This window comes from Sycon ciliatum, chromosome 1 (genome assembly GCF_964019385.1).
Source record: "Sycon ciliatum chromosome 1, ocSycCili1.1, whole genome shotgun sequence".
Taxonomy (NCBI): Eukaryota; Metazoa; Porifera; class Calcarea; order Leucosolenida; family Sycettidae; genus Sycon; species Sycon ciliatum.
Genome location: NC_088643.1, coordinates 27392943 through 27419346, shown reverse-complemented (window position 1 = coordinate 27419346; position 26404 = coordinate 27392943). Strand labels below are relative to the sequence as shown.

The 26404-nt window shown below is 45.5% G+C and overlaps 1 protein-coding gene and 1 long non-coding RNA gene across 3 annotated transcripts; one reads left to right on the top strand and one right to left on the bottom strand.

The window, feature by feature from the left end:
• Positions 1–8583, bottom strand: LOC135821212 (uncharacterized). Its single transcript, XR_010554315.1, has 3 exons — positions 8201–8583; positions 7237–7277; positions 1–241 (listed from the first exon to the last, which is right to left on the bottom strand). It is a non-coding gene; the product is annotated as an uncharacterized LOC135821212 (long non-coding RNA).
• LOC135821195 (iduronate 2-sulfatase-like) lies at positions 7897–23090 on the top strand. 2 transcript variants are annotated; one of them, XM_065334269.1, is made up of 13 exons: positions 7897–7941; positions 8083–8141; positions 14536–14662; positions 15128–15248; positions 15792–15894; positions 16394–16432; positions 17147–17301; positions 17875–18122; positions 18722–18842; positions 19712–19741; positions 20126–20287; positions 21336–21524; positions 22548–23090. In XM_065334269.1, exons 1-13 carry the CDS (start codon positions 7934–7936, stop codon positions 22773–22775), a joined length of 1590 nt encoding a protein of 529 aa, XP_065190341.1. In that variant the 5' UTR covers positions 7897–7933; the 3' UTR covers positions 22776–23090. The 2 variants fall into 2 exon arrangements, with proteins under 2 accessions (XP_065190341.1, XP_065190335.1); XM_065334263.1 differs by lacking the exon at positions 7897–7941 and having other exon boundaries at positions 7955–8141.
• The last annotated feature ends 3314 nt before the right edge of the window (positions 23091–26404 follow it).

Here is a 26404-nt window from a genome sequence, read left to right as displayed (position 1 = left end):
ACAGTATATTTCACTTCCATCGACTAATAACACTGAACAATGACTGACTGAATGAACAACTGAAACTAACTGAATAACTAACACTAAAACCACCAGGTAGTTATAGCGTGAAAATGACAGCGTATATGAGAAAAGCATACACATACAACATACAACTACAGCGCACACAGCCAACCGCACATAGCGCCTGTAGCGTATGCCACGTCGTAAACATCAGCGGTACGGCGGAGTCGGGATACAGCTGCATTGAAACGAACACAATGTCACAAGCGAGAAGGCCTTTCACTCTCGAGAACTTGTCGTTTCACAACAGCATCAGTGCTCTCCCAATAGTGGTGTATACATGTATATCTCCATAAACACCGCAGGCCCGTCACACCCACTTTGGAGGTGGGGCGGCCGTGGAAGGGGGGGGGGGGTCCGAGGCCCGGGTCCTCCCCCGTGAAAAAATTTGCAAGCATTTCCAGGCATTTGGTGCCACTTCAGTGTGTTGTAGCGCAATGAAAGACTTTTTTGATTCTGCAATAAACCACGATCGGGGACAAGGATTCTTCATTATTTGCCACGTTTGGGCTGAGCTGCGATCATGGAGTGTGCTCCAAAAAAAAAAACGGCCGAAAAAGTGGGGCGGCCTCAGCCGCCCCAGCTGTGACGGCCTTGCACCGCTAAGGGAAAAAATAGCAGTCACATGAGTTGTCGGCGAGGAACAAGCCATTAGGAGGTCACACACGGTGAATATGGAGAGGTATAAATAATTATAGTATAACAAAGTAGGCTTCGACCAAATATGCTTGCGCATATTTGCGCATATTTTGCGAGACAGTTCATATACTGTAAACCGGGAATGATTATTGCGATGGTCTAATTTCTGCGAAATTCGCGACCACGTGGAAATCGCGAAATTTAGACAGCGCGAAAAGGAGATCCATGAAAGGTTTAGCAAGAATGCCACAGGTTTAGCAAAAATGCCATTCTGCAATCGCAAAATTAAAACCTCGCAAACCTGTCCGGATTCTGAAAACTCGAACTATAAACACCGCGAAAATTTCACGCTTTACAGTATGGTAATAGCAATTTTTTATCTCCACGTAGATTATTTACAGTATGGCATATTATATATTGTAGAGAGGTTCCGGAGTACGACTTTTCGTGCCAAAATCCGTAGAGGCGCTACGGATTTTTTATACGTCGTTTTCGAGCAGTGAAATGTTCCGGAGTACGGAACTTATGTGTTTGCCGTCATTGCCTAGGTTACGATTGCAAACACGTCACATTCCCGCGCTATGCTTTTTATTTTGAAAATTTGTACCGAAATCAAAACTTCCCGCGGAAAATCGATGTTTCTCGTACCAAATTTGTACTCGAAAAATCTTTCTGCACCCGATGACGCAAAATCTCCATACGAAACATGGTTCGTATGAAAGCCAGTCCACACGGATTCTCCGGGCCGAAAAATCGTATGGAGCACGCCTCGAAAAAATCCGTGGCGCCCACACGGATTTTGGCACGGAAAATCGTACCCCGGAACCTCTCTATTGAGCGACAAAGGGAATATTGGAATGAAGGCAGCATATAATTCAAATATTCTGAAGAAAATGAGGACAAAACATTCATATTATGGACAAAATGCGTTCAGAAATGCCTTTATGGATGAATTTGGAATGGCTGAGGCGTTTGCTACATTTCCCCATGGATGAACACTATCGCTACGGTTGCTGGGGACACACCCCAGCCATACTATTCCGCATGTGTTTTTAATTTGCACCATAAGCATGATAGCCGTGAAGCCAATGAATATTCCAAGGTTGTAATTTTACTGAAATGATCTACACTTTCTGCTTATGTCGAGCATATTTTGGCATATTTTGGCATATCTTTTTGCATATCTTGCTAAGCCTTTGGCATATTATGGACGTTTCCCTGATATGCGATGAGCATAATATGCTCTTTTTTTAGCATATTTGGTCGAGGCCTATAACAAAGGGACCTCGTGTATGTATAGGATATTGACCAAGACGAGGTCTATATGGGAAATATAGGCCGAGTAAAAGACCGAGGTCCGCCGAGGTCTTTTACGAGGCCTATATTTCCCATATAGACCGAAGTCGAGGTCAATATCCTATTTATCACGATTCCTTTGCCATAACCCCAAAATTTGAACCTTTAGGAGCTATTTTAACCTTTTTAGTACTCGTATAGCGTTTGTACTATAGTGTACATAGGATGTTGCCTATTTTGGGTACAAGACTGTAAGAACAACAGGGTTCAGCATCTGCAGCACAGTGGCTGGGTGGTATAAGGGGTTGCTTGAGATTCATACTGTTGTGAGTTCGAATCCTGCTTGTTCTCTTCCTTTGTCTTCTTTCTTTTAATTTTTCTTTTTGAAGTGGAGAGAAAAATTCTAAGTCCCTCCAAAGTCGAAAGATTACAATGCCTAAGTGGTCGATACAAGCGGTCGATATTGCGGCGATATGGGTAATATAGGACCAGTCAACAGGTCAAGGATCACGAGAATTAGGCTGCGTTTACACGACAATGCACGGCCAGTTTTCCGTTTTCAGTCCCGCATTTCTTTTTTCGTTTTCGTACGTTTACACGATCAAAGCCGATCCGAGGTGGTCTCCGTTTGTACCGTTTTCAAGCGTCTACACGAGAGCAAAGGATCCGCCAAAGTTCGTCATGTGCCAAGTGTTGCCGTGGAAGCACCAATCACACTCAAGTAATGGTTGAAAACAGGCACACGACAACACACGTCACATGACGAAAATTGTAAAAACAATTTTTTGGATTGTCGGATCCGTGTAAACGGCCGAAAACGAAACAAACGTGACGGAAAACGAGGCCAGCACACCGTTTCGACTGTTTATTATTATTATTACTTGCATGTACGCGTTGGAGTCGACCATGCAAGCATGATCCACAACTTCGCTTATGCTGAACATGATATACAGGACTATGACAGGGGAAAAAATGAGCTAGAACGATGATAATAATAATTATGATACTTATATCATAATAATATACAATGTAGCTCATGGGTATTGAAGATATGTCATTTATGAATATGTCTATAATTATGAATATTGCAGCCTGAGTGATAATGATAGTGCTATTTCCTGAGTTTGACTGTTTCAGGATCTGTCGGAATATCACAATGCACAGACCCTCATGAGATCTCGCCATGCTGGTCTGTCATGGGCAATGGCTCCCAGGCTCTGCAGAGCGTCTACTATTGAACAATCCAGCATTGGCTTGGCGCAGATCTCCCACCATAAAAACTACAGCCGCGAACCACGTAGTGGAAAGCTACACAAGATGGCCAACCCATTTTCACATGTACAGACAATTTGCAAAAACGTTCCGAACATTCAGGGAGAAGACATTACTTGCATGACACATTGGCAGAACGAACAAGGCAGACTCGAACATTCCAAGATTCTGCAGCCGTTGCGTTTCAGGTGTTGGGTGGCAGCTCCGTTACTGAGGCCGTATACAAGTCGTCGAGCTCGGCTAGCCGCCGCCAACTAGTCAGCGCAACCTCGGCCACGCGCTCGCATTAGCTCCATGCCCGCGTTGACGGAGCTCCGGGTGACCAACAAGCCGAACAGCTGCAAGTCGCGACTCCACTCTCTCTGGCCGTCCGCGTGCTCTAAAACACTCCGCTCCACTCGTACTCCCTCTTTAGCCGTTTCGCTGCTCGTCAAGCCCTGCAGGCAACTTGATTTCTTGAAGGGTACAGACGTCTATGCCGTAGAAAGAGAGTTTACACACCCAAATTTATCCGGCAGAACATTTCCGTTTTCAAATTCTTCCACCTTGGCCAGCGTTTTGGTTTTCTTCCGTTTTGGTGTACAACTTTTACGTTTTGCTCCGCGTACCGTGTAAATGAACCATGGATCCGAAAGGATTTCGTTGCGTTTTCGCCCCCAGCGTTGTCGTGTAAACGCAGCCTTAGTGGAGGTCGATATAGAAGAGTGATAAGTATAGATTATAGACCGGTTAGGAGGTCTATACAGGATATATAGACCGAGTAAAAGACCGAGGTCCCCCGAGGTCTTTTACGAGGTCTATATATCCTGTATAGACCAACTATGAGGTCTATAATCTATTTATCGTGTTCTCCACGCAATAGTTTCTCTTCATATACGACATATCCTTGTAATTCTAGTATTATACTATAGCCTATACCGCATTGTACTGCATTGAAAGTCAAGATCATTGTTTAAACTAGGTTCAGCATCGGTAGCACAGTGGCTGGGTGGTAAGGAAGAGTGACTGAGATTCACAAGGTTGTGGGTTCAAATCCCATCTTGTGTATTTCTGCTTTCTTCAAAAATTTCTTTTTCTAAGTTGGAGAGAAAATTTCTAAGTCCAAGAAGTTCTAAGGAGTCAAATATAAGTAGTCAAATATATCGTGTATTTGACTAAGCAGTCAAATACGCGATATATTTGACCGCTTAGGTATCAGGGAAATTAGTGGGGTCAAATACTAAGAAGGTGATAAATCGAGATATATACTGGTGTATATATCTCCATACACTTGGTCCCTTTGTTTATTTTAGTATACATACTGTATCGACAAGACTCGAGCTCTCTGGCAGTATGGGAGCTTATGGCTGTACTCATGGTATCAAGAGTACATAACCCAAGAGTGTGCAACTCCAGCTATGGGGTCTGCGACGGCAGAACTTCACATCACGTGATGAACCCGTGCACTCTATATCTAGTGCATGATAGATACTGGGTTGTACGCAGCCCAGCTTTGGGTACAACTCTCTTGTGGTCACTTTGCACTGTTTGCCAGCATAACCTTTTGAACCATGTCACGTGATGTGAAGTTCTGCCGTCGCAGCACAGCATAGAGGTTGTGCAGGCAGTTGCACACTCTTGGTTATGTACTCTTGATGGTATCGATTCTCTCAACTTAGCACTGAATTATAAGGCTGAACAAGCCGTTCTTGGCTCCTCCGAAACCGTCACGGATGTAATGCTCGTATATACAATGTAGCCCCAAAGTATCTACGAAGCGCAAAATAACAACCTTCCAACTTGGAAGGCTAAGGTGTGGAAAATTCCAATGAGGGGAAAGGAAGTGCAACGAAGATGTGCACGAGCTATGTCCCACGGCAACAAAACATGGTGAATGTTACAGGGTGATGACCGGAGACGTTCCTAAACATCAAGACCGTGAGCCAGGACGTGCGGTGGAGGATTCAGAAGCAACATCACCAGTCCAGTAGCCGCTAAATCCTGAATCCTGACGTCGTGCTCTGAAAGCCTGTACTACAAGTCTACATGTAGCTGTCGCGATCAGTTTCCAACACTAGTACAGTCATGTTATTTGTACACGTATATCACGTATATGTATGGAGTAGTGACTTGCTACAAGTACTCAGTGTAGTTTTGTCCGCCTTGGTTCACAGGCATGTACAGGTAGTTGTAACAGTACATGACAGTGTGCTATTCCATAATGATGTGCTGGTATGGGATGATGCATTTCCGTGACCGTGTTGTCACAAGTTTTGGCCCTCAGTACAGTGACTAGGTGACCTCTCTTTGCGCTGTTGCTATCACATCACTACTGTATACTGTAATTCCGCGCATATAAGCCCATGGGCCTATATCCGGATATAAGCCCACCTCCATTTATAAGCCCATAGGCTAATAAACAGACACAAATGCAACTCACGTGTCAAGTAGAAATTTTCACAAAATGGACTCTTCCTACCATGGTACAGCAGTTCAGTGCAGTTTACCAGTAGATTATGGTAGACTGACCATGAGCACGGACTTGTACTTTTTCATGAACCTTCAAAATTCGAATATTGGCCCATGGGCTAAAAAACGAACATTTACTGGACACTTTATCCCCAAACTGCATTGTTTCACATAATGTAAGCCCATGGGCTTATATGCGCGGAATTACGGTAAGTACAAAATTTCGTTTGGAATTAACCAGTTTCGCTATAGGCGTTAGGCCGGCCAAGGAACTACAAGTTACGCTATACTGTCCACTAACACCACCAGTTACTAAACAATCAGCTCATGCGATAACATGAGCTGTTAGCCAGTTAGTTGTAGAACGTCAGTACCGTCGGTCAGTGTCGTGCAATGTTATCGCATGAGCTGATTGTTTAGTAACTGGTGGTGTTAGTGGACAGTATAGCGTACTTGTAGTTCCTTGGTCTTTCTCTTTTGTATAAATTAAACTCTGGCTCTCCATCTGAGTCCATTCCTGCACACCTGATGAGCCGTCTTTATCTATACGGCGAAACGATCGTCGTGTAAAACTGCTGCTTGCTACCGCTGCTTATCGTCCATCTAAATTGTCATAGACGAAGTACAGTGCTGTTTTACGGAGGCATTCGGTTTTTCATGATTCTTGTTCGCATAGCTTCCCCTTTTATTGATCTTCGCATCTTTTGAGCCACACAAGTTGTGTGGAATGTTGCTTTGCGTTCTTGAATCGTGGTTTGACCGTATTGTCCAATGGTCTTGCCAGTATCGTCATCGACATGCATGAACATCCGCCAACGTCCTTCACAGCTGAGACTTTCAGCTCGTGCTTATCTTGGTTGCGCTCACCTTCCCCTCCGTATGTTATTTCTATAACTTAGAACCTTCCAAGTTGGAAGGCTGTTGGAGTGCGCATCCAAGATGTGCTAGCGCTGTTAGCCAGTTAGTTGTAGAATGTCAGTACCGTCGGTCAGTGTCGTGCAATGTTATCGCATGAGCTGATTGTTTAGTAACTGGTGGTGTTAGTGGACAGTATAGCGTAACTTGTAGTTCCTTGGTCTTTCTCTTTTGTATAAATTAAACTTTGGCTCTCCATCTGAGTTCATATTCGTTAGGGGGCACGAAATAACTTAAAAGTTTGTACCAAACTAAAGTTTTTTTCTGAACGTTCGGGGTGCTTGACCAAAAACGAAATTTAGTACGTTACAAGCCTGCAGGCCTGCTGGTGGAGCGATCTAACGAAAGATTAGTGGAAGAGCTTTGAGGATGTGGATGTGATAATCATGACAGAGGAGCCTGAAACTCACGGTTCCAGGTTTCAGTGTATTTTGTCTCCGAGAAAACAGGTTTGATCACCATGGTCACCGTAACTGTCGAGTGATGCATGTCCTGCATGCCGGGATCATGGAAGCTGTACTGGGAAGCGCTGTTTTTGAAGGCGTGAAAGGGCGAGCTTGACTTAGGCTAGTTCAGCCATGTCAACAAACTATTATTACTTACGTCTTTCGTATGTAAGGCCGGCACCAGATCAGAGCGACAAGCTGCATGCAGCGAGCAGAACAGAGATAGAGTATTATAATATTATTATAGGTCCACCTAGAATTAATTCGTTGTTTCGGGTCACTTCACTCATCCGTACCAGGGTCGGTCGGTCGGGTATATTTTTATTTTATTTTATTTTTTATTTTGGTTACGTCCATGCACATGTACATCGAATAGCTTTTGTCCATCTAGCCAGTCGATCAAATCTGACTGTAGTGGAAACAATCCAGCGCAGTCATTGTCCCATCAGATCCAGGTCCCCTCCAGGACCAGATATTGGCCTCGCTGGCAAACGAGTCTGACCGGCGAGCAGCTCTCACTTTGAAAACTTCTGTAAATAGCGACAAGGTGGCGGAGCTGATGCTGTTTCAGGACCGATTGCGGATCGGAGATAGAAGACAACGTCGTCACCAAGCGCTGCATCCTGTCATTTGGCTAGCCATGGCTGCTTCTGAGGTGGATATCTGGACTGCTATTATTAGGGTCGCGTGTGTACATAGTCTAGTCTGTACATTTGCATGCACTATAAAAAAAAAACATTTTGCGGTCGGGTGAAAAAAGACGGTCGGATCGGCTGACCCGAAACAACGAATTAATTCTGGATGGCCTAGTATGCCGGCATTTCATATCCTACTCTTCGACCGTCGCACCATACATGACATTGTAAGTAATTAGTTTGCTGAAGCCCACAACTAAGTATTAGTTCAAGGCACAAGCAATGGCAGAGTCAATGGGAAGATTGCTGTCGGCGGTGGCCCTGAGCACGCTAATACTAGTATGTTGCACATTGTATTGTTCCGGAAGGTCAGAAGCCGGGAAAGTCCTCGCTCCAAGGAAGAACGTACTCTTCTTTGCTATTGACGGTAAGTCCTCGTACTTCGAAGTACTAGTAATGCAAATTCATTCATTCAATCATACGTACCGACTTCTACTTCTACTTCTAGTCCAGTCCTCCGCCTCGCCCCAGCTCCACACTACTATCGTCCAAACTCACTCATCTCGACGCCTCGAGGCGCTTTGAGCAGAGTAAACTTCACTGAGTAAGTAAAAGTAAAGTTCGCATGTCCGCGTTACGACGGGACACTACCAGAAGCTTCGCTTGTGCCAGGCCACCACCATGCCTGAAAGTGAAATACCACGGTAGCAGATATATGCAGCGCCTAGCGGCGAGCGTGAGGTGGTAAGTCTTACAACCAATGCTCGACATGACACGACAAGTCACAAGTGGGCGAACCTCATTACTGTAGGGCTGAAACGATCGTGGATTTTCACGTATCGATTACTCTTTAGCTTAAAGGGGAAGTTATTAAGGCAAAAATTAAAATTTCACCAGTTGTAGTCTTCGGGGTGCTGAGTCGAATGGTCTTGGTCCGAGAAAGCTGAGACGCTCCCTTCCTACTCAAATCCCAATCGAACTCGCGCACTTCCACCGAAACTGGGTGACTGCGCCCTACTAGATGGGGATTTGTATGCAAAATGTCACTAAAAGCGCCATTTCGTTCTTATAAAAGCATGGATGACCGCGATTGGCCCATATTGTAACCGTTTGAAGGTATTCTTGGAAAAGACAATGCTTGCTCAAGGCAACACAACTGATATAGGGCACTTCGTGCCCTAAGGTGATAACGCGCGTGCTGACAGGATAGGGAAAGGTGCAAGATACAGAGCTAGAGGGCAGATAAGGTTAGCGCTAACAGGGAACTGTTACACCATCCCTCCCTCCTAAGCGAGGCACATGTGCCTCCAGGGAGTCGAGGAATATGTGGAAAGGGAATAATCAAAATGAAATCGTGTCAACCCAACAACGCTCATCTAATTGAAGCACCGTGCAAGGTAACCAAGGACAGTCAGGCGAGTGAAGATAACGGAAATGGGGAAAATCTAAAACAGGAGGGGAATGGATTGCTTAACACAACAAGGATCAAGTGGGAATTCTCAAGGTACACGTGCAATTGGATTTGAGCGAGTAACATTTCGCTGTAACCATAGTGTCACTAACATGCCCTGGACGCCCTGTAATGCCTCAGAGCAACTATCGGCCTACCGGCCTCGTCCAGCAAGTTCTCTTCTGGCTCCCAGGTCGCTTCGTCGTCTGGGTGCCCTTGCCACTTGACAAGGTACTGAGTCTGATGCCTTCGCTGGCGATCGTCAAGAATCTTCTCCACCATGTATCTGGTCTGACCGTGCAAGTCAGTGAACGGTGGCGGGGGTGGCTGCCGCCTGCCGGGAATAGTATTCTGCTCATACCGGCGCAGAGCAGTGACATTGAAGACAGGGTGGCACCGAATAGCGCTGGGTAGATCCAGCTGATAGGCGTTGGGTCCGATCTTCTTGATGATTGGGTAGGGCCCGAACCACTTAGGGCGTAGCTTCTGTGAAGGCTGATCCCGGGCTTCTGCGGTTGTTAGGAAATCCTTGTACACCAGCACCATGTCGCCAACCTTCAGGTTGCTGGGCACCCTTCCCCTGTCTGCATACTGAGCTTGTCTAGCCTGAGCGGCAATCATGGCGTCCTTTGCCAACTTGACGGCATCCGCCCGATCCTGGAGCCAGTCTGGGGCACTCCCTCCTCCCCTCCGTGCCAGGAAATCTGGTGGGGACTTGGGATTAAGTCCATAATTTAGATAAAACGGCGTGCTAGAAGTGGAAGACTGATATGAACTATTAATTGCAAATTCGCAAAGAGGCAGAAGCTTGTCCCAATTATCTTGTTTGTGGTTAACAAACGCTCTAAGCACATACTCAATTACTCTATTCATTCTCTCAGTCTGCCCATCGGTCTGTGGGTGATTGGCAGTACTAAACGACAAGGTGGTACCCAATTGATGAAACAATTCCCGGAAAAATTCAGAAGTAAATCTTGGGTCCCGATCACAAACAATAGTGGAACTCAAACCGTGTAATCTAAACACATTCTGGAGATACAAATCAGCAGAACCCTTAGCGTCAATTTTGGAAGTCGTGGGGACTAAATGGACACATTTTGTAAGCCGGTCAACAAATGTATAAATTGCATCAAAGCCCTGAGGGGTCTGGGGTAAGCCAACGATAAAGTCCATGGAAATATCTTTCCAGGGGGTGTCTGGTACTGGGAGCGATTGCAGCAAACCGGATCTAGGCAACCCACCCTTAGTGCGCTGACATATGCCGCAAGACTTAACAAATTTCTTCACGTCAAGGCCCATCTTGGGCCAGTAGAAGAATTGACGAAGCCGGAAATATGTACGATCCCGTCCCTGATGGCCTGCCGTAACACAGTCGTGGTACTCCTGCAGGAGCTGAAGCCTTACTGCACACTTGGGTACACACAAGCGATTGTTTGGTGCTGCACGGAGGTATAGGTACCTGGACTCTTCATCCCAATAGTACCGCTCGTGTAGATTATCAGAGGAATCGCCGCGCAGCCGCTGAATTATTGGGGAAAGCTGCTCGTCATTCTGATATGCTTCCGAAATCATCTCAGCAACCCTATCACTTAGTTCCAAAGCAAACTCAATCGTATTCAAATGGGGTGCTGGTAGGATGGGTGGGCAATCCTTTTCCTCAACTACATTGCCAATTGCTGACCCGCGCAGATCAGGGCGGCGGGATAACGCATCAGCCATATTTTCCTTGCCGGGTTTGTGATTAACTGTGAAGTCATAGTCTGCAAGAAATTCAACCCATCTAGCTTCGCGCTTAGTGAGATTGGCTTTTGTGCTCAAGTAGACTACGGCCATGCTGTCACTGAACACTTCAAAATGCTGGAATAGATAAATTCTCCAGGATCGCAGTGCAAACACCACCGCCAGGGTTTCGCGTTCTGCAGCAGTGTAATTTCGCTCCGCTTGTGACAGCTTACGACTGGCATATGCCACAGGATGCCAAGCACTATCGCTTTCCCCCTGTTGGAGAAGGACGCCTGCTATTGCAAAATCACTTGCGTCTGTTGCAACTCTGAAAGGCTTCTGCACGTTTGCTAGTTTCAACAGCGGTGCACTCAACAAGGCCTGTCTCAGGGATTCGAATGCATGCTGACGGGGGCCACTCCATTCGAACCTGGCATGTTTGCCAGTGATCTCCTCTAATAGCCGCGATATAGTAGAGTAGTGCTCAATAAATCTTCTAAAAAAAAAAAAAAAAAAAGTAAATTATCGTATCCGTTCCCGAAGGGAACTCACGACGGCCGCTAACACCCGATAAACCCTAGCGGCATCTTCTAAAGTAGTTCGCAAAACCAAGGAACTGTCTCACCTCCGTAACTGTCGTCGGTGGCTGCCATTCCCTCACTGCTTTAAGCTTCTTTGGATCTGGAGCGATACATTCACCGTCGATGCGATGCCCTAGAAACAGAACATCCTTGACACCAAACTCACATTTCGACTGCTTACAGAATAGCCTATTTTTCCGGAGCGTCTCAAGAACTGTCTGGATATGTTCAAGATGATCCTGCCAGGATTTGCTGAAGATAAGAATATCATCCAGAAACACTACCACAAACCGCCGTAAGTACGGTTGGAGAATACTGTTCATCAATGACTGAAACGTGGCAGGGGCGTTAGTTAATCCAAAGCCCATAACCCGGAACTGGAAATGACCGAAGGGAGTATTGATAGCCGTCTTAGGTACATCTTCCTGACGGATCCTAAGCTGATTATATCCCGAGCGTAAATCCAGCTTACTGAAGTATGATACCTTGGGTATCAAACAGGTCATCAATGTTTGGGAGGCAAGCTTTGTTTTTGATGGTGATCCTGTTCAAATTCCGCCAATCACAAACCATGCGCAATGAGCCAGACTTTTTAACGAAAAAGACTGGGGCACCGTATGGTGACTTGCTGGGTTCGATGAAGCCCTTGCGGAGTCTGTCTGACTTTCGTCTGTCTGACTTTCTGTCTGTCTGTCTGTCTGACTGTCACTGTCTGTCGTGCATTCAAAGTTTGCTGTACTGTGAACGTCCGAGCAGCAGCTCGTACAGCAGGCAGTGTTGTATAAATCTGGGAGAGGACACATGTGCAAAAGCTCAGGCAATCAGTGTGCCTCCTGGTTCATGGAGAAGCCCTTGGCAGAAATTGCGTGGACCTCAGATTGTTCCGACTTTTCAAGTTTTGGAGACGTTTTCACCGTAAAACAACAAGAGTATGAAACACATGACTCTCGTCAGCTAGCTGTCGACATACAGTTAGGAATGCCCAAAAGTGGACTGAATAATAGACAAGTAGAATGTTCGCTTTCCATCGTTTGTGAAATTTCTTCGGCCATGTCGGAAGACAGCAACTTTAGCAGACACCAAGTTACACACTTTCTGAACCCTGCTGCTGGCTGGAAAGTGAGATGTTCATCTATCACTAACTGAACCAAGGTGTTTGGCAGAGCTCGTAGGGGTAAGAGCCTTTCCTTTACAAGTCCAGGGCCTTGGCAACTTCATGCACTGCTGGCAGGCGTGGCCGCTATGCATATCCAGCGGGGCGGGGTGGTAAGTCTGAGACCGGGATTCTCGTGCGTAACTAAGGGCGCGTTCGAATTGTCTTCATCAACTGTTCAAACAAATTTTATAAAGAGATTAGTTGAAGTGTCCCATTAGAACAGTTTCTATCATTTTAAGAGTTTTTCAGTGGAATTGTCATGGCGATGATGACGTCCGATCAGATTGACCATTTCCACGTACTACGTGACGTAGCTATTCCAAACTCTTCGAAACTAATCCACCTCTCCCATCGGATGAGGTTGTGGAGTTTCGAGGAGCTTCGTTTTTCTGAAGGGGCCAATAAGGCCACCTCTTCAGAAAAACGAAACTCCTCGAAAAGTCAGAGTGACAATTCGAACGCGCCCTAAGTAACTGTTACTTGCCCAGACTCACTACTCAGAGTACTCCGAAAGTGAGGGTAACATGGATGCAGCCAATGAGTAGGGCTGAAACGATTACCGTAATTCCGCGCATATAAGCCCACGGGCCTATATCCGGATATACTAGTAAGCCCACCTCCGTTTATAAGCCCATAGGCTAATAAACAGACACAAATGAAACTCGCGTGTCAAGTAGAATTTTTCACAATATGGACTTTTCCTACCATGGTACAGCAGGTCAGTGCAGTTTACCAGTCGAGTATGGTACACCCATTATGGCCACGGACTTGTACTTTTTCGGGAACCGTCAAAATTCGAATATTGGCCCATGGGCTAAAAAACGAACATGTTTTACGGGATATTTTATCCCCAAACTGCATTATTTCACATATAAGCCCATGGGCTTATATGCGCGGAATTACGGTATACCGAATAATCGAGTACTCGTTTGATAACTCTAACGATCGAGCAACCGTTTAGTTTACCGATTACGATTATTTTGCGTTTTTTAAATTTGTGTCCAGAAAGTACTGTAAACCCTCGTTTTATGAAGTTTGAATCAGTTTTCGCTGGGAGTATGCAGTTGCCAGGGGTATTATTATTATTATTATTATTATTGTAGAAGAGAAAAGGACATATGGATACGAGTTAAGAGTAACTCTCCATCACTGTAACATGATACTATATACAGTCAGAAAGTGCAATAACTAGGCACAAAACTGACAGAGTACTGAAACATTCGACGTCCTGACACCTAGCTTCAACACATCTCCGTAGCGCTAACCGACAGCCTTCCAACTTGGAAGGTTCAAGGTTATGGAAAGACCAAAGAGGGGAAGGCAAGCGCAACGAAAACGAGCAAAAGCTACAGTCCCAACGGAACGAAGAATGTCGATTGTTACTGGACGATGACGAGACCAGTACGATATTTGACAAAGCGGTCTAACTACAATTCGAAGCAGCAAAGCAGCACACCACCCAACTTGGGAGGGTCATAAAATATCAAAGATAAGTAAAGAAAGGGAAGCTTTGCGAAAACGAATTGTACAAGCCGAAAGCCAAACTCCTACAGTACTCCTCATGCATGACATTGTGATGGACTAGTTGACTACAAAACAAGTGGTTTCACACGACGTACGTTTCGCCGTATGGTTCGTGACGACCCCAAAGGCAGACAGACAGTCAGACAGACAGTCAGTCGGTCGGACGGACGGACGGACGGACGGACGGACGGACGGACGGACGGACGGACGGACGGACGGACATCAAGACAGACAGGGTGTACAGATACAGGAGATTGTGGGACAGATACGGACGAATAGCGCAGGGAATTTTGAAACCGTCACCAGAGAAATGCAATGCCAGGACAAGCAGTGTGCATTTTACGATCTTTTATCTCCTTGCTGCTTTTGGTTCTCCTGCCTGCTTCAGACCTCCGTCCTGACCTTGGCGCGTACGGTGCAGATTTTGTCATATCACCTAATATAGACAAGCTTGCCAAGCGCTCTCTGCTCTTTGAGCGTGCATACTGCCAAGTATCTTTCTGCTCACCATCACGGTATGTAGAGAACACGGTATGTAGAGAACACGGTATGTAGAGAACACGGTATGTAGAGAACATGCACCATTATGCATTCTACTACTCTTTTGAATGCATGGATGCATACACGTACACGCGCACACACACACACACACATATACACACCGGCACACACACACACGCGCGCGCGCACACGCGTGTGCACACACACACACACACACACACATTACTACAATTGCTACCATTGAAATTTGAAACCAGGCCAGCCTGATGCCGATCGCCTGGCGAAAGCAACGAAAAAACCGCAGAGCTCAAATTTGCTCCATGCATGATGCCCTAACTAACAGTGAATATCACTGATTAGTGCTCTTATGTTCAAGCCTCACTGTTGTACTGTTATAATCAAGAGTGGTAGCAGGTTCATTCTGCCGGGCTTGGATGGAAGCTTTGTCAAGCTGTCCCTTGGTGCCTTTTGTGCTCTAGAACAAGTCTTCTGACTGGCCGTCGTCCGGATACCACACATGTCTGGCAAATTAGTGGTCAGGAGTACTGGAGGCAGGTAGTTAATGCTACCTCACTTCCACAATACTTCAAGCAGAATGGTGTAAGTCACTTTCGGCATGGTGAATCAACACACTGTTAAAAAAAGCCTAAATCATCTTTTTTGCACCGGGGGTAAAACTAAAGGCTTTCGAAAATGCAACATGAGTAGACTCCCAACTTTGATAAAAGCCTGACCGTGGCTTTCACCCTACTTGTAGGCTCAGTGACTGCCCGCAGTTGCATCACTGGTATCCTGATTGTGCACGACAATTACGTTGATGCCTCCCTAAGACCATGACTAAGAAACAGAGGGTATCAAGTTAAAGTCCTGCTTGTAAGTTGAAGAATCCCTCCAACTATGCTGCAACCCAAACACGGTTAGGTTGTCGACCACAGTATGGTGGGTCTGCTCTACTCATCTCTCACCGCTTTAGCACTGAGCTGCATCTGCACCTTTACCCTTGAGGGTGGTGAGGTTTTTTTGCGGATAGAGAAATCAGTCTGATTCTGATGCAAGCCGTGAAATTGTTTTGATGCCCCATAACTGTTACCATGGTAATGCTATCATTATGTTATATTTTACTGTTGGATTAAATGGCTACAGTATGTTACCATCGGCATGGGGAAAGTGTTCCATCCCGGTAGTCCAAGTGGCAATGATGATAAGAAGTATTCATGGAGTCCGGAAGGCTTGCCTTACTACCATTGTAAGTACTCTACAATACATGTCAGTCACACAAGCCCAGTTTCAGTGAGCTACGAATACCGGTAGATAACTATGCTCTGGTTCACACATCCTAGTACTAGTAGTAGAAGACGAAAACCACTCGGAATTGGTTGCAGCTCAGTCAGAATTTCAAGTATTGCCTCCATGCTCTGGTTGATACTTCAAAACGTAGGTCTAATCTCCTGTATCCTCTCTCTGCTATCCAGGAGCAGCATCAGGTGCCTGATCAGTATGGGGTGGTGGCGCCGCACAGAAGCGGAGCACATTCTGCGGATGCCCAAAGAAATGTAGAATCGTTCTATTGCACATTGTCTCCACCGTTTTACGCTGCATGGATATAATACATAAATGTCGATTCAGCTGGTCTTATTGATTGGGGTTATAAAATGTAGAATAGTCATTATTAGTGATGCACAGCTTTGATGACCATTGCCCTGTCAAATTTGTGCCTGTTTCTCTTGCCTTGTGTTTTGTGATAGCTCCGATTGAGCATCGCTATGGACCAATGAATAAGACAAGTAAGACATGATGGCTAGTTCATACCGGCTTAAGTTCAGGGGTGTCTTCATAGCAGGAACTGTTGAAACATCAGAACTGATGTTGCCATCAAAACGCAACATTTTAAAATTATTACTCCAAAGGCAGCTCGCAACACGTGCCACACAGTCATACCGTCACACAGTCATAACGATGGCACTTGGGTCTTTTTCCCTCCCCTAGGGGACCACTGTGACCACGGTCAGTTTCTGGAAACTACCATAGGTGAAAGAAAGTGATTAATTTTTGAAAGGATTGGGAGAACTTCAAATTCAAAGGATCTCACGGTCGGGGAAGTGAACTGCCTGGAAAGAGAAAAAAAACGCCAGACCCACCAGGACTCGAACCCGGGACCTTGCTTGTCATGAGCAATGCTCTAACCACTGAGCTATGGAACCAGGCTGAACCTAGAAGGTGCTGACAAGTTTTTCACTCCAAAGGCAGCTCACAACACGTGCCACACATACTGATGGCACTCGGGTCTTTTTCCCTCCCCCAGGGGACCAACCACGGTCAGTTTCCACCTTTGAATTTGAAGTTCTCCCAATCCTTTCAAAAATTTAATTATTAATTAATAGTTCCACTTGAAACATCAATGAAACCATTTCGTTCATGTCACTCAAGTTTCTTAGTCTAGTCCATGCTATCACTGCTGTTACTCTAGTCCATGCTATCACTGCTGTTATATTTATTAGGTATTGCATGGGCTGCCGAAGGGTTTGAAGACAACCAGCTACCTGATGGACAGATTGCGGATAATGCTCTGAAGGTTCTGCAAGAGTTGAAGCAGAATAGAACTGAGCATGGCGAGACAAGACCATTCTTTATGGCAGTTGGATTCCACAAGCCCGTAGGTTCATAGCACGTATCACATGCTTCTGTATTTGAGTATGACCAATAATTTAGGGCTCGAACAATCGTGATTTTTCACCTCATGATTGATAACGGTTCTAACTCATACTTGTTAGGAAACGGTGTCAGGTTTGTGTGCAAAAATTACTCTGTTTCCCAAGCTATGTCTTCATCATTCGGTATAATTGTTTCAGCCCTAATTTTATATAATTATTTGACGAATTCAAATGTAGCAACTTGAGTGGTTATGATGTAAACATAGCGCAGGTGCACTCCGCCGTGAGTCATACAAATTAAGGGGCAGTACTTCACTTGCCACCTCTGTAGGATTTTAGATCTACCATTGCATTTCAAAAAGTCGGCAGTTCGAAGTTGTATGATGACTCTACAAGTTTCGGTAGATTGAGTACAACATTTTACAGCCAAAATTTACGAGCTACACTCTCTACCATCCCCTGAGTCCGTAGAGCTATCCAGAGGAATGTAACGGTATCCTCTGTCAATGTACGTGGATCTAATGCAAGAACACACAATTTTCTAATGTTCAACTGTTACTTTTTGCTAATCACAGCACATCCCCTTCATTGCGCCGAAGAAATACTTTGACATGTATCCTCCGCAAGACCAGATAGCTGTCCCGAAGCACAGATTCCCGCCGACTGACCTACCATACATTGCATGGAGCGTGTGGCCATTCTTCCACACAGTTGGAGGTGTTGCACAGTACTTCACTGGGACTGAATGCTTCACGAATGCCTCCCAGGCTTACACGGAACGTTGCATGATGCCGATCAACGCCACGCAGTACCTACGTAGATCGTAAGTCTGCAATAACGGAGTAACCGACTCACTGAGTACTGAATAGTGTGAATGCAAGTTGAAATGCTGAAATACTCGTATATGTACCACTATCCATGGCGATGGTATGCAGTTCAAACCAGGAAGACTTACTTTTAGGAGAATTGGATAATATTTCTTAAAAAATGAATTGCTGCACGGCCTCAGCCTGCACCCTGAGGAGAAATATTTGGGCGAGCTGAAATATTCCGTGGAAGAGAAAAAGGTTTCACAGCAGCAGCAACTTGTAGACCATGTATGATTGTGGATGTGGATTGTGGATGTGTATGATTGTGGATGTTTTCATTGTCACTTGAGATATTATTCATGCCATGATGCAATCTTTCACAACTGCTGTCATTTACACCTTTGCTTTATGGCTATATAAACCAGTACTAGTATCCAGATTTTTCTCATTGCTGTTTTCCTGATGATCGTTTAGTGCGTGAAACTCGGAGTTAAAACGCTTTTTCATCCTCTTATTCTTGTTGATCGTGGAGGTTATGTAAGATAGGAGAATGATTCAATGCTGCTTGACGATCAAATAGAACTTCTGCTTCTTGTTGACTGCTCTGTTATAGGTACTATTCGGCAATGACCTATACTGATGCACAGGTGGGAAAGGTCATGGACAAGATGGAGGAGATGGGCTTTGACAATGACACCATTGTCGTACTGTGGGGAGACCATGGTTGGCAACTGGTAAGACAGCCTTGCTATCCGTATTACAAAGACATTTCCCGGCATCAATTTCATCGGACTAACATGAGTGGTCACAATAGGAAGGGGCGTTTTGGGCAGAACTCCTTACAAGTACGTAAAGTGCCTCGTCCCCACAGTTCCAAATCCCCGTTCACATCCAATCTGGCATCCTCGCTAACGTTTGCCATCTGATGATGGAAATACTAGCCGGTGAGGGGCGCCAGTGTCAGCTCCATGGCAACAGCCAAGCATATCGTAGTCAGTTCCTACACAAAAAAAGATCACGAAACTCATTGTGCCTGAGGGTGGGGAAATCCTCTACAATTACAACCGAGTTGCCTGGTGATCGATCGGAAAACCTTGTCCACAGATGCAAGACTCCAGTGTGCTATCATATGTAGTGACCAGCTGTAATACAGAGCAGTGGCGTCCTGAAAGTCCTCCAAGGCTTGAAAGACCAAATCTTTGCTTCTTGATGGGTGAACCAGTCAGCCATGACGAGGCACCCTTGTCTGATAATTCAGGAATGCGGCGCTTTTCGATCACCTAGCGTCTTACAACAGCCTGTTTGGCACCGCACCACTATCTCGCCGAATGCATGTGTTTGCACCTTCCACTCCCTCACCACTTTTGCCATCGGTGCCACGATAGGCACAACATGAGGACTAGTACATGATGTTCCACTCACCCGTACTGGTACTTCAATTGGATGAAGTCTACAGTTACTACTGGACCTCATGAACATGTGGCAGTAGTGAACAAAAGGATGCCATTCAGTTGAGTCTCCAAGTCCGATAGAATAGGTTGCGACACTGGGTGATTCCTCTACATGATCATGTTCATGTTTCTACCTTCCTCTGTGTGTATAGGGTGAACACGGCGAGTGGGGGAAATATACAGTAAGTTGGGTGTTTCTGAAATACTTGACTGCATGTGTTGATAGTATACGTATCGGAGTGTCCTAATCATGGCACATGTATCGTAGCACACCAAATTTGTGCCCTGCTTAGCTGTTCCCTGATTACTATCCTTATGAAATTATGCAACAGCCTGTATGAAGTCAACAGTCTCTTTGAAGTCTACAGCCTGTATGAAGTCCACAGCCTGTATGAAGTCAACAATCCAGGCTAATACCTACTCCATGGTGATGAAACACAGAAAAAAACACAGTGAACAGGGATACAAATCGTGATCTGGGCATCATTGTCTTTTCTTATTCTCCTCCTTCTGCCTGTCGGTGTGTCTTGATGTCCTCCACTGATCCCCCCTCCCCATCTAATCAGAACTTTGAAGATGGAACTCATGTACCGTTCATGCTGCGCGTTCCGGGTGTAACTGATGAAGGCATGCGCACGAAAGCACTAGTGGAGCTTATCGACATCTACCCAACACTTGCTGAGCTGACGGGTCTGCCAGCACCACCGCTCTGTCCTCCAATGTCACAGGTGAGACAATTTAGAAGAAAATTGAAATTAGGAACCGGCTGTGGAGATGTTCTCCTAGCAGTGTACCTGATGTACATGTACATGTAGGTATGAAGTAGTTGATGTGCGAGCAGCGGAGTAATAAAAAAAGCACTCTCTGACAGAAACTCACTGCGCGTATGCACCTCGCGAGCATGATCATGACAGATTTTCGGATCGCGCACGCTATCCTAAGTTTGAACGTAGTACGAAACGTACCCGAGACACATGATGTGAGTGTTTGCCGTCGAAGACCTCATCATGCAGAGTTGCACACACTTGGAAGCGTATTGACTCGTGGCAGTACTGATATGTTCAAGCACAATCCTGTACACATAGAAATCTGAAAAGTATGTCCGGGTACCAGGTACAGATGGACATCTGAGAGCTAAGACAGCAGAGTCAGGCGCCGACGAATATTGGCCCAAGAACGTCCAGCCTGAAATGCTAAGAACGCCACGGCCTAAAGTTAAGAACGGCGGTGTTGGTTTTCCGGCAGCTTTCGGGATACATATGATCCACATATGATTGTTTCTAAGAACGTGCTATAAGAACGCAGCCGGATTGCTGAAAAATAAGAACGCCCCAGGCTAACCCCTTGAACACAACGTTCTTGGACGCGACTCTGCTGTAGTGCAGTCCATATCCCAGAAACACAGAAGCTGTTCAGTAATCGTTCTTCTGAATGCTTGCTTGATCTGATATGAGACAGTCTGAGTAGAACGTCAAACAACTTGAACTCGACGTTGGTCGTGCAGCCAATCACACCCATATGGAACACATGACACTTGTAGCTTTGGATCAACCACACAGCTCTGTATAGCCACATACAATCAAACCTCTTTGGGACGAACACCCAGGGAGTCCCAATCGTATTTGTTCTCAATAACACTAACATTTTAGTTCTTCTTATCCATATTTCATAGTCTTCATACCCAGTGAATACACAGTTGTTTCACATAAGATGCAAGTCTACTGGTGTATTCTGTCTGCACAATCATGTTGTCAATTGTGGTGTTCCATAATGCAGAAAGTGGGTACATGTGTGGAAGGTGTGAGCACAGTACCTCTCTTTCACAACACGACAGCGGCTTGGAAGGAGGCTTCATTCTCTCAATACGCACGGCCACTGTCTGGTCTTCCCAGCATCCCGGGCCATCCTCCATTCCCAAAAGGCACTGATGAAAGTGTGATGGGATATACCATGCGAACTGATAAGGTAATCATGGTAGTAGCGTTAGAACGGCATGCGAACATACATTGTATACATGTTCTATTCTAACTCACTGCAGTCCCGTTTGGTCTCCATGGAATTTGTATCCTCCCCCCCCCCCCCCCCCCCCCCACACACACACATTCATGTCTCTAGTTGTGTGTGTGCGTGTGTGTGTGTGTGTGTGTGTGTGTGTGTGCGTGTGTCAAAAATGAAGAAAGAATGTAAAAATGAAAAATGAAAATGGGAATTCATTGGCTAGAAAAAAAGTCACTTCAATCAGCTGTGTGGTGTAGACCAGGCTAAAATTAGTGGCGGTCAATTCATTAGCCTTGCAAGCTATTGAATGGTGTAGTCCCAGCACAAGTTGCTATGTCTAACATAGTTGTTCGCTATCATCGCTTCCGCGATGGGCAGGTCTAAGATCTGAGGTGTGTGTCTGTGTGTGTCTGTGTGTGCGTGCGTGTGTGTCCCATATGGTGCAGTGGTATGTGCAGTCGATTTCCAATCGAGAGGCTTCGGGTTCAATTCCCGACGATTATGGTCGCACACGTCTTTCTTCTCTTTCTCGGACTCTTCCTGACTTTTCTTTCATTGTCCTGGGTGGTTACCAACAGCCAGTGTATGCCGGAGTATGTGGTGTGGTGTGTGTGTGTGTGTGTGTAGAAAAAGAAAAATGGAAAAAAGAAAAATAGGGATTCACTGGCCAGAAAAAGTCACTTCAAACAGCTGTGTGGTGGATACCAGGCTAAAAATAGTGGCGGTCAATTCATCAGCCTTGCAAGCTGTTGAATGGTGTAATCCCAGCACAAGTTGCTATGTCTAACATAGTTGTTCGCTATCATCGCTTCCGCGATGGGCATGTCTGAGGTCTGAGGTGCGTGTGTGCGTGCATGTGTGCATGTATGCATGCATACATGTGTTGTGTGACTCCGTAATGTCACCAATGTTTCCAGTTAGATCTTCTTCAGCTTGTGTTGTGTTTCTGTTTCTATGTGCATCATGTGGCATCTGCGTGCCTTTGTCCAGTACCGCTACACAGAATGGGTCAAGTTCAATCATACAACAGCGGTAGCCGACTGGACGGATGTTTGGGGCAGGGAACTCTATGATCATACCCTAGACTCGGAGGAGTTGTTTGACGACGAGAATGAGAACCTTGTGGACAAGCCGGAAATGGCTGAGCTTGTCAAAAAGCTGCACGCCAATCTCCGTGAAGGCTGGAGGGCTGCTATGCCTGCATCCATGCGCACATGATGCAACTTCATCATGCACTAAATCCTTGGAAAATCACATTTCTTTTTTCTTCTTCCCCAGATTCCATTTCAGTATCGTCCCCATCCGGCTCACACTTCGGAGACGGAGAGTGTTATTTGGGTTGGACGGTCTGTAAGGAATGTTTCATGCCCATTTTTGAAAATACACATTAATACACTGGTACATTTAGTAACTCAGTTACTTACCTTGATTGTAGGAAGTAGTTTAGAGCACACCTGCTCTTTTCCATTCACTCTGCAACAATATCGAACTCGTTTTATCAATTCTTAAAACGTTTCGGCAGAATTACCCTCATCAATTGGTCTATGTAGTCGGCACTCACTGGCAGGGGCGTAGCACCCGCTACGACTGGTACGACCATGGCCGTACCACTTTTCGAGAAGAGTGTGGTACGTCTGGAACGTGGAAAACCGCAATAAAAAAATCGGGACCCGTCAGATCTTTGACTTTTGTTTGAGTTTGATTCATACTCGACTCAACACGGCTATTAAAGTATTAGGTACACTTGGTTCACGGCAACTTTAGTTTTCTGCACGTGAACCATAAAATTCTAAGGACTACAAATTAGTAAAAAATGTGCCAAAAGTACCCAGAACACAGGACTTTGCGTATTTTTTACAAAATTTTACCGCGGGAGGACCCCGGACCCCCTTCACAGCCCGTTCCCCTCCTTTGGTTGTACCAGTTTCCAAGCCCCTCATACGCCCCTGCACTGTTATTCTATGCAAATGTACGAATGCCAAACTGCATACCGTATGTCAGCGCCTTTAACGCGTCGCCATGGCCTTATATTCGAAACACCGCTGCTTTCCTAGATATTTTAGATGCAAAATGACTCACCCACTACGCCATGCCATAAAAGTCAAAGTCCACACAGAAATTTCAATCTAAATCCACTTGTTCACCCGTCCTGCTGGGCTGTAAGTTTGTTAGCATAGTACTTATTCCTTCATTTTTACAAAACATACTTCAAATGTCATTTCATTCATGAAGCCCATGGCTTTATAACCGAGACTGGCTTTATAATCGAATATACCACCATGGCTTTAAAGGTGCAGACATACGGTATGCTGTCGAAAATGGATATGCAGCGGTGTACACTCTGATCGAGGGACCTTTGCATGTACACCATTGTGTGAAGGCAGTGGCATGACTACACCATTGTGTGAAGGCAGTGGCATGACTACAAATTTGGCATTTTTCCTGAAGCACCTACATGTACATGTACAGTGCTGCTCAACGAAATCCAGTCGTGTCACTAAAGTTTGCGCCTTACACCATTTCGCAGCCCAGTGTTTGCAGATCTAGGGCTGTGCAATGCCCACCTGGTGCGCACTGGAGTGACAGGACTGGATTTCAGCGAGCAGCACTTCACTTCCTTCATAAACTGAAGCTCAGCTCATAAAGTCGTGCACCATTCGCATTCCGGTATACAGTCGTCCCTCTCTAATCCGGCACCTTTTGCAACGGCATTTTCTGCTGGATAAACAAGGGTGCTGGATTATGAAATCCTGCCCTCCAACCCGGCCCACATGTTATCATACATGTTTGTGTCGTACGTCAAAACGTAGGGATTTTCTGTGTCAAACCAAGTACTTTGTGGAATGCATGTCTATAACATACACTTAGGAATATCCTATGTACTGGCATGGGATATTCCCAAGTGTATGTTGCATGTGTTGTGTATGTTACAATGGTCCCTGACAGTCTGCGATGTACACAACTGCTGGATTAGAAAATCGAATTATGTACAGTTTGAGTGATTTGTTGCAGAAAATCGCTGCTGGAGGCGGAATTCAAATGCCGGATTAAAGCATAGAAAATGAACTGAAAAAATCCGTTTTGCCAGAAAGTGTGCTGGTTTGCAAGGGTGCTGGATAAAAAAGTGCCGGATTAGAGAGGGACGACTGTACAAGTTTGGGTGGTTTGCCTTCGCAGGGTGATATATCTGCCGGTAGTAACTGGCCGCAGCATATACGATCAACACATGTAAACATACTTATCTTCTAAGTTCTAACAGCAACATGTATGCAGAGAGGATTGCTGCTGAGCCGTACATAGCAGGCAATCTAGCCTAGGATTATCACTATCACTATTCTATGTTGTACTACAGCTGTAACTTGTAAGCATCCAGACTACAGAATACTTCGAAGCATAATACTAGAGCCAGCGCTGATGGCACGTGACCTGTATGTACTGCTGAGTATCCACTTACAAATGCACTGCAAGCTACTGTTACTACATGTACATACAGACACCTGGAGTAAAGTCACTAACACCTCCAGTGAATTATAGTGAGCCGAAGTGCAACAATTAAGCGCAACAATGACCAGGGTTCTAGCCACAGGAGGGGAGGGGGGGGGGGGGTGCACAGCGCCCTCCTACTCTGATTGAGCACCCCTCTGTGAAAAGTGCCCCCCCCCCGACCTTACTCATTTTGTCGATTTTTATGTTTTTTTCATGCCAGTCAACGAAAATGCAGTCGATGGTCACTACTAGAGGGTTCATAGAGAACATTGGTCTGGGGTGAAGTTGGGGGTTCGCCCCCCAAGACAATTATTTGGAAAATGGAAAAATGGGTGACAGGGTAACTGTTTCCCCTGCCGGTCCTCTACTATACTTAGTCTTTTATAGTACAAAGTCATGTACTAGTTTGATCTGGCTGGACGGCCCTGCTGAACCAACAGCATTCCAAGTAACTTTCAAGGTCATGGTTGATCATTGAGGAGAGACCAAAGAGGGGACAAAGGGCAAAATGTATGTCATGAGAAACTACTTGTTGTGTAGTCAATTACATGTAGTCTATCATATTGTTCTACATGATTGTACATGAGGAGCTGTACAGTGTACAAATACTGTAGGAAATATTGGCATTCGGTTTTGTCCTTTTCGCAAGCTGGCTTCTCATTCCGTACATAGTATCTTCGATACCGTATGTCAGCGCCTTTAAAGCCATGGCCTTCTATTCGAAACACCGCTGCTTTCCTTGCTATTAATTTTTAGATGCAAAATGACTCACCCACTACGCCATGCCATAAAAATCAAAGTCCACACAGAAATTTCAATCTAAATCCACTTGTTCACCCTTCCTGCTGGGCTGTAAGTTTGTTATTATATTACTTATTAAAAGCCCTGGGCGAGCACTACCGACTTCACCATGGCGACGAGGTACTGCCGCTTGGCGAGTCGGCATTCACAGAGGTTCGCGTCCTTGCCACTGAGTCGGATCGGGCCAGGAGGAGAATACGCGAAGCAATACAAATTCGCGACACGAGCCCCAGCATAAACAATAACGCAGGGTGGGACCTCCTGTGAATTCTCTGGTGAAGCCTTGTACATATTTCTGGCCCTGATACTCGCTCTTCCTGGATGGTGGTGGTTTAGCACCCCTTGAACTAGTGCACTGTTACTACTACTGTTGTTGCTAGCGCCTGCAATTACATGTCTGCACGCACCTAGTGCACATGTACATTCTGTTTGTTGCTTGTACCTGTGCCATTTTTAGAGTTGTCGCGTATTGCGTTATTTCTATACCTGTTTTTTTTTGGTGATGTTTTGTCCTTTTGTTCTCTCTCTCGTCATAGTGCATGCAGGTGTGATTTGTTATC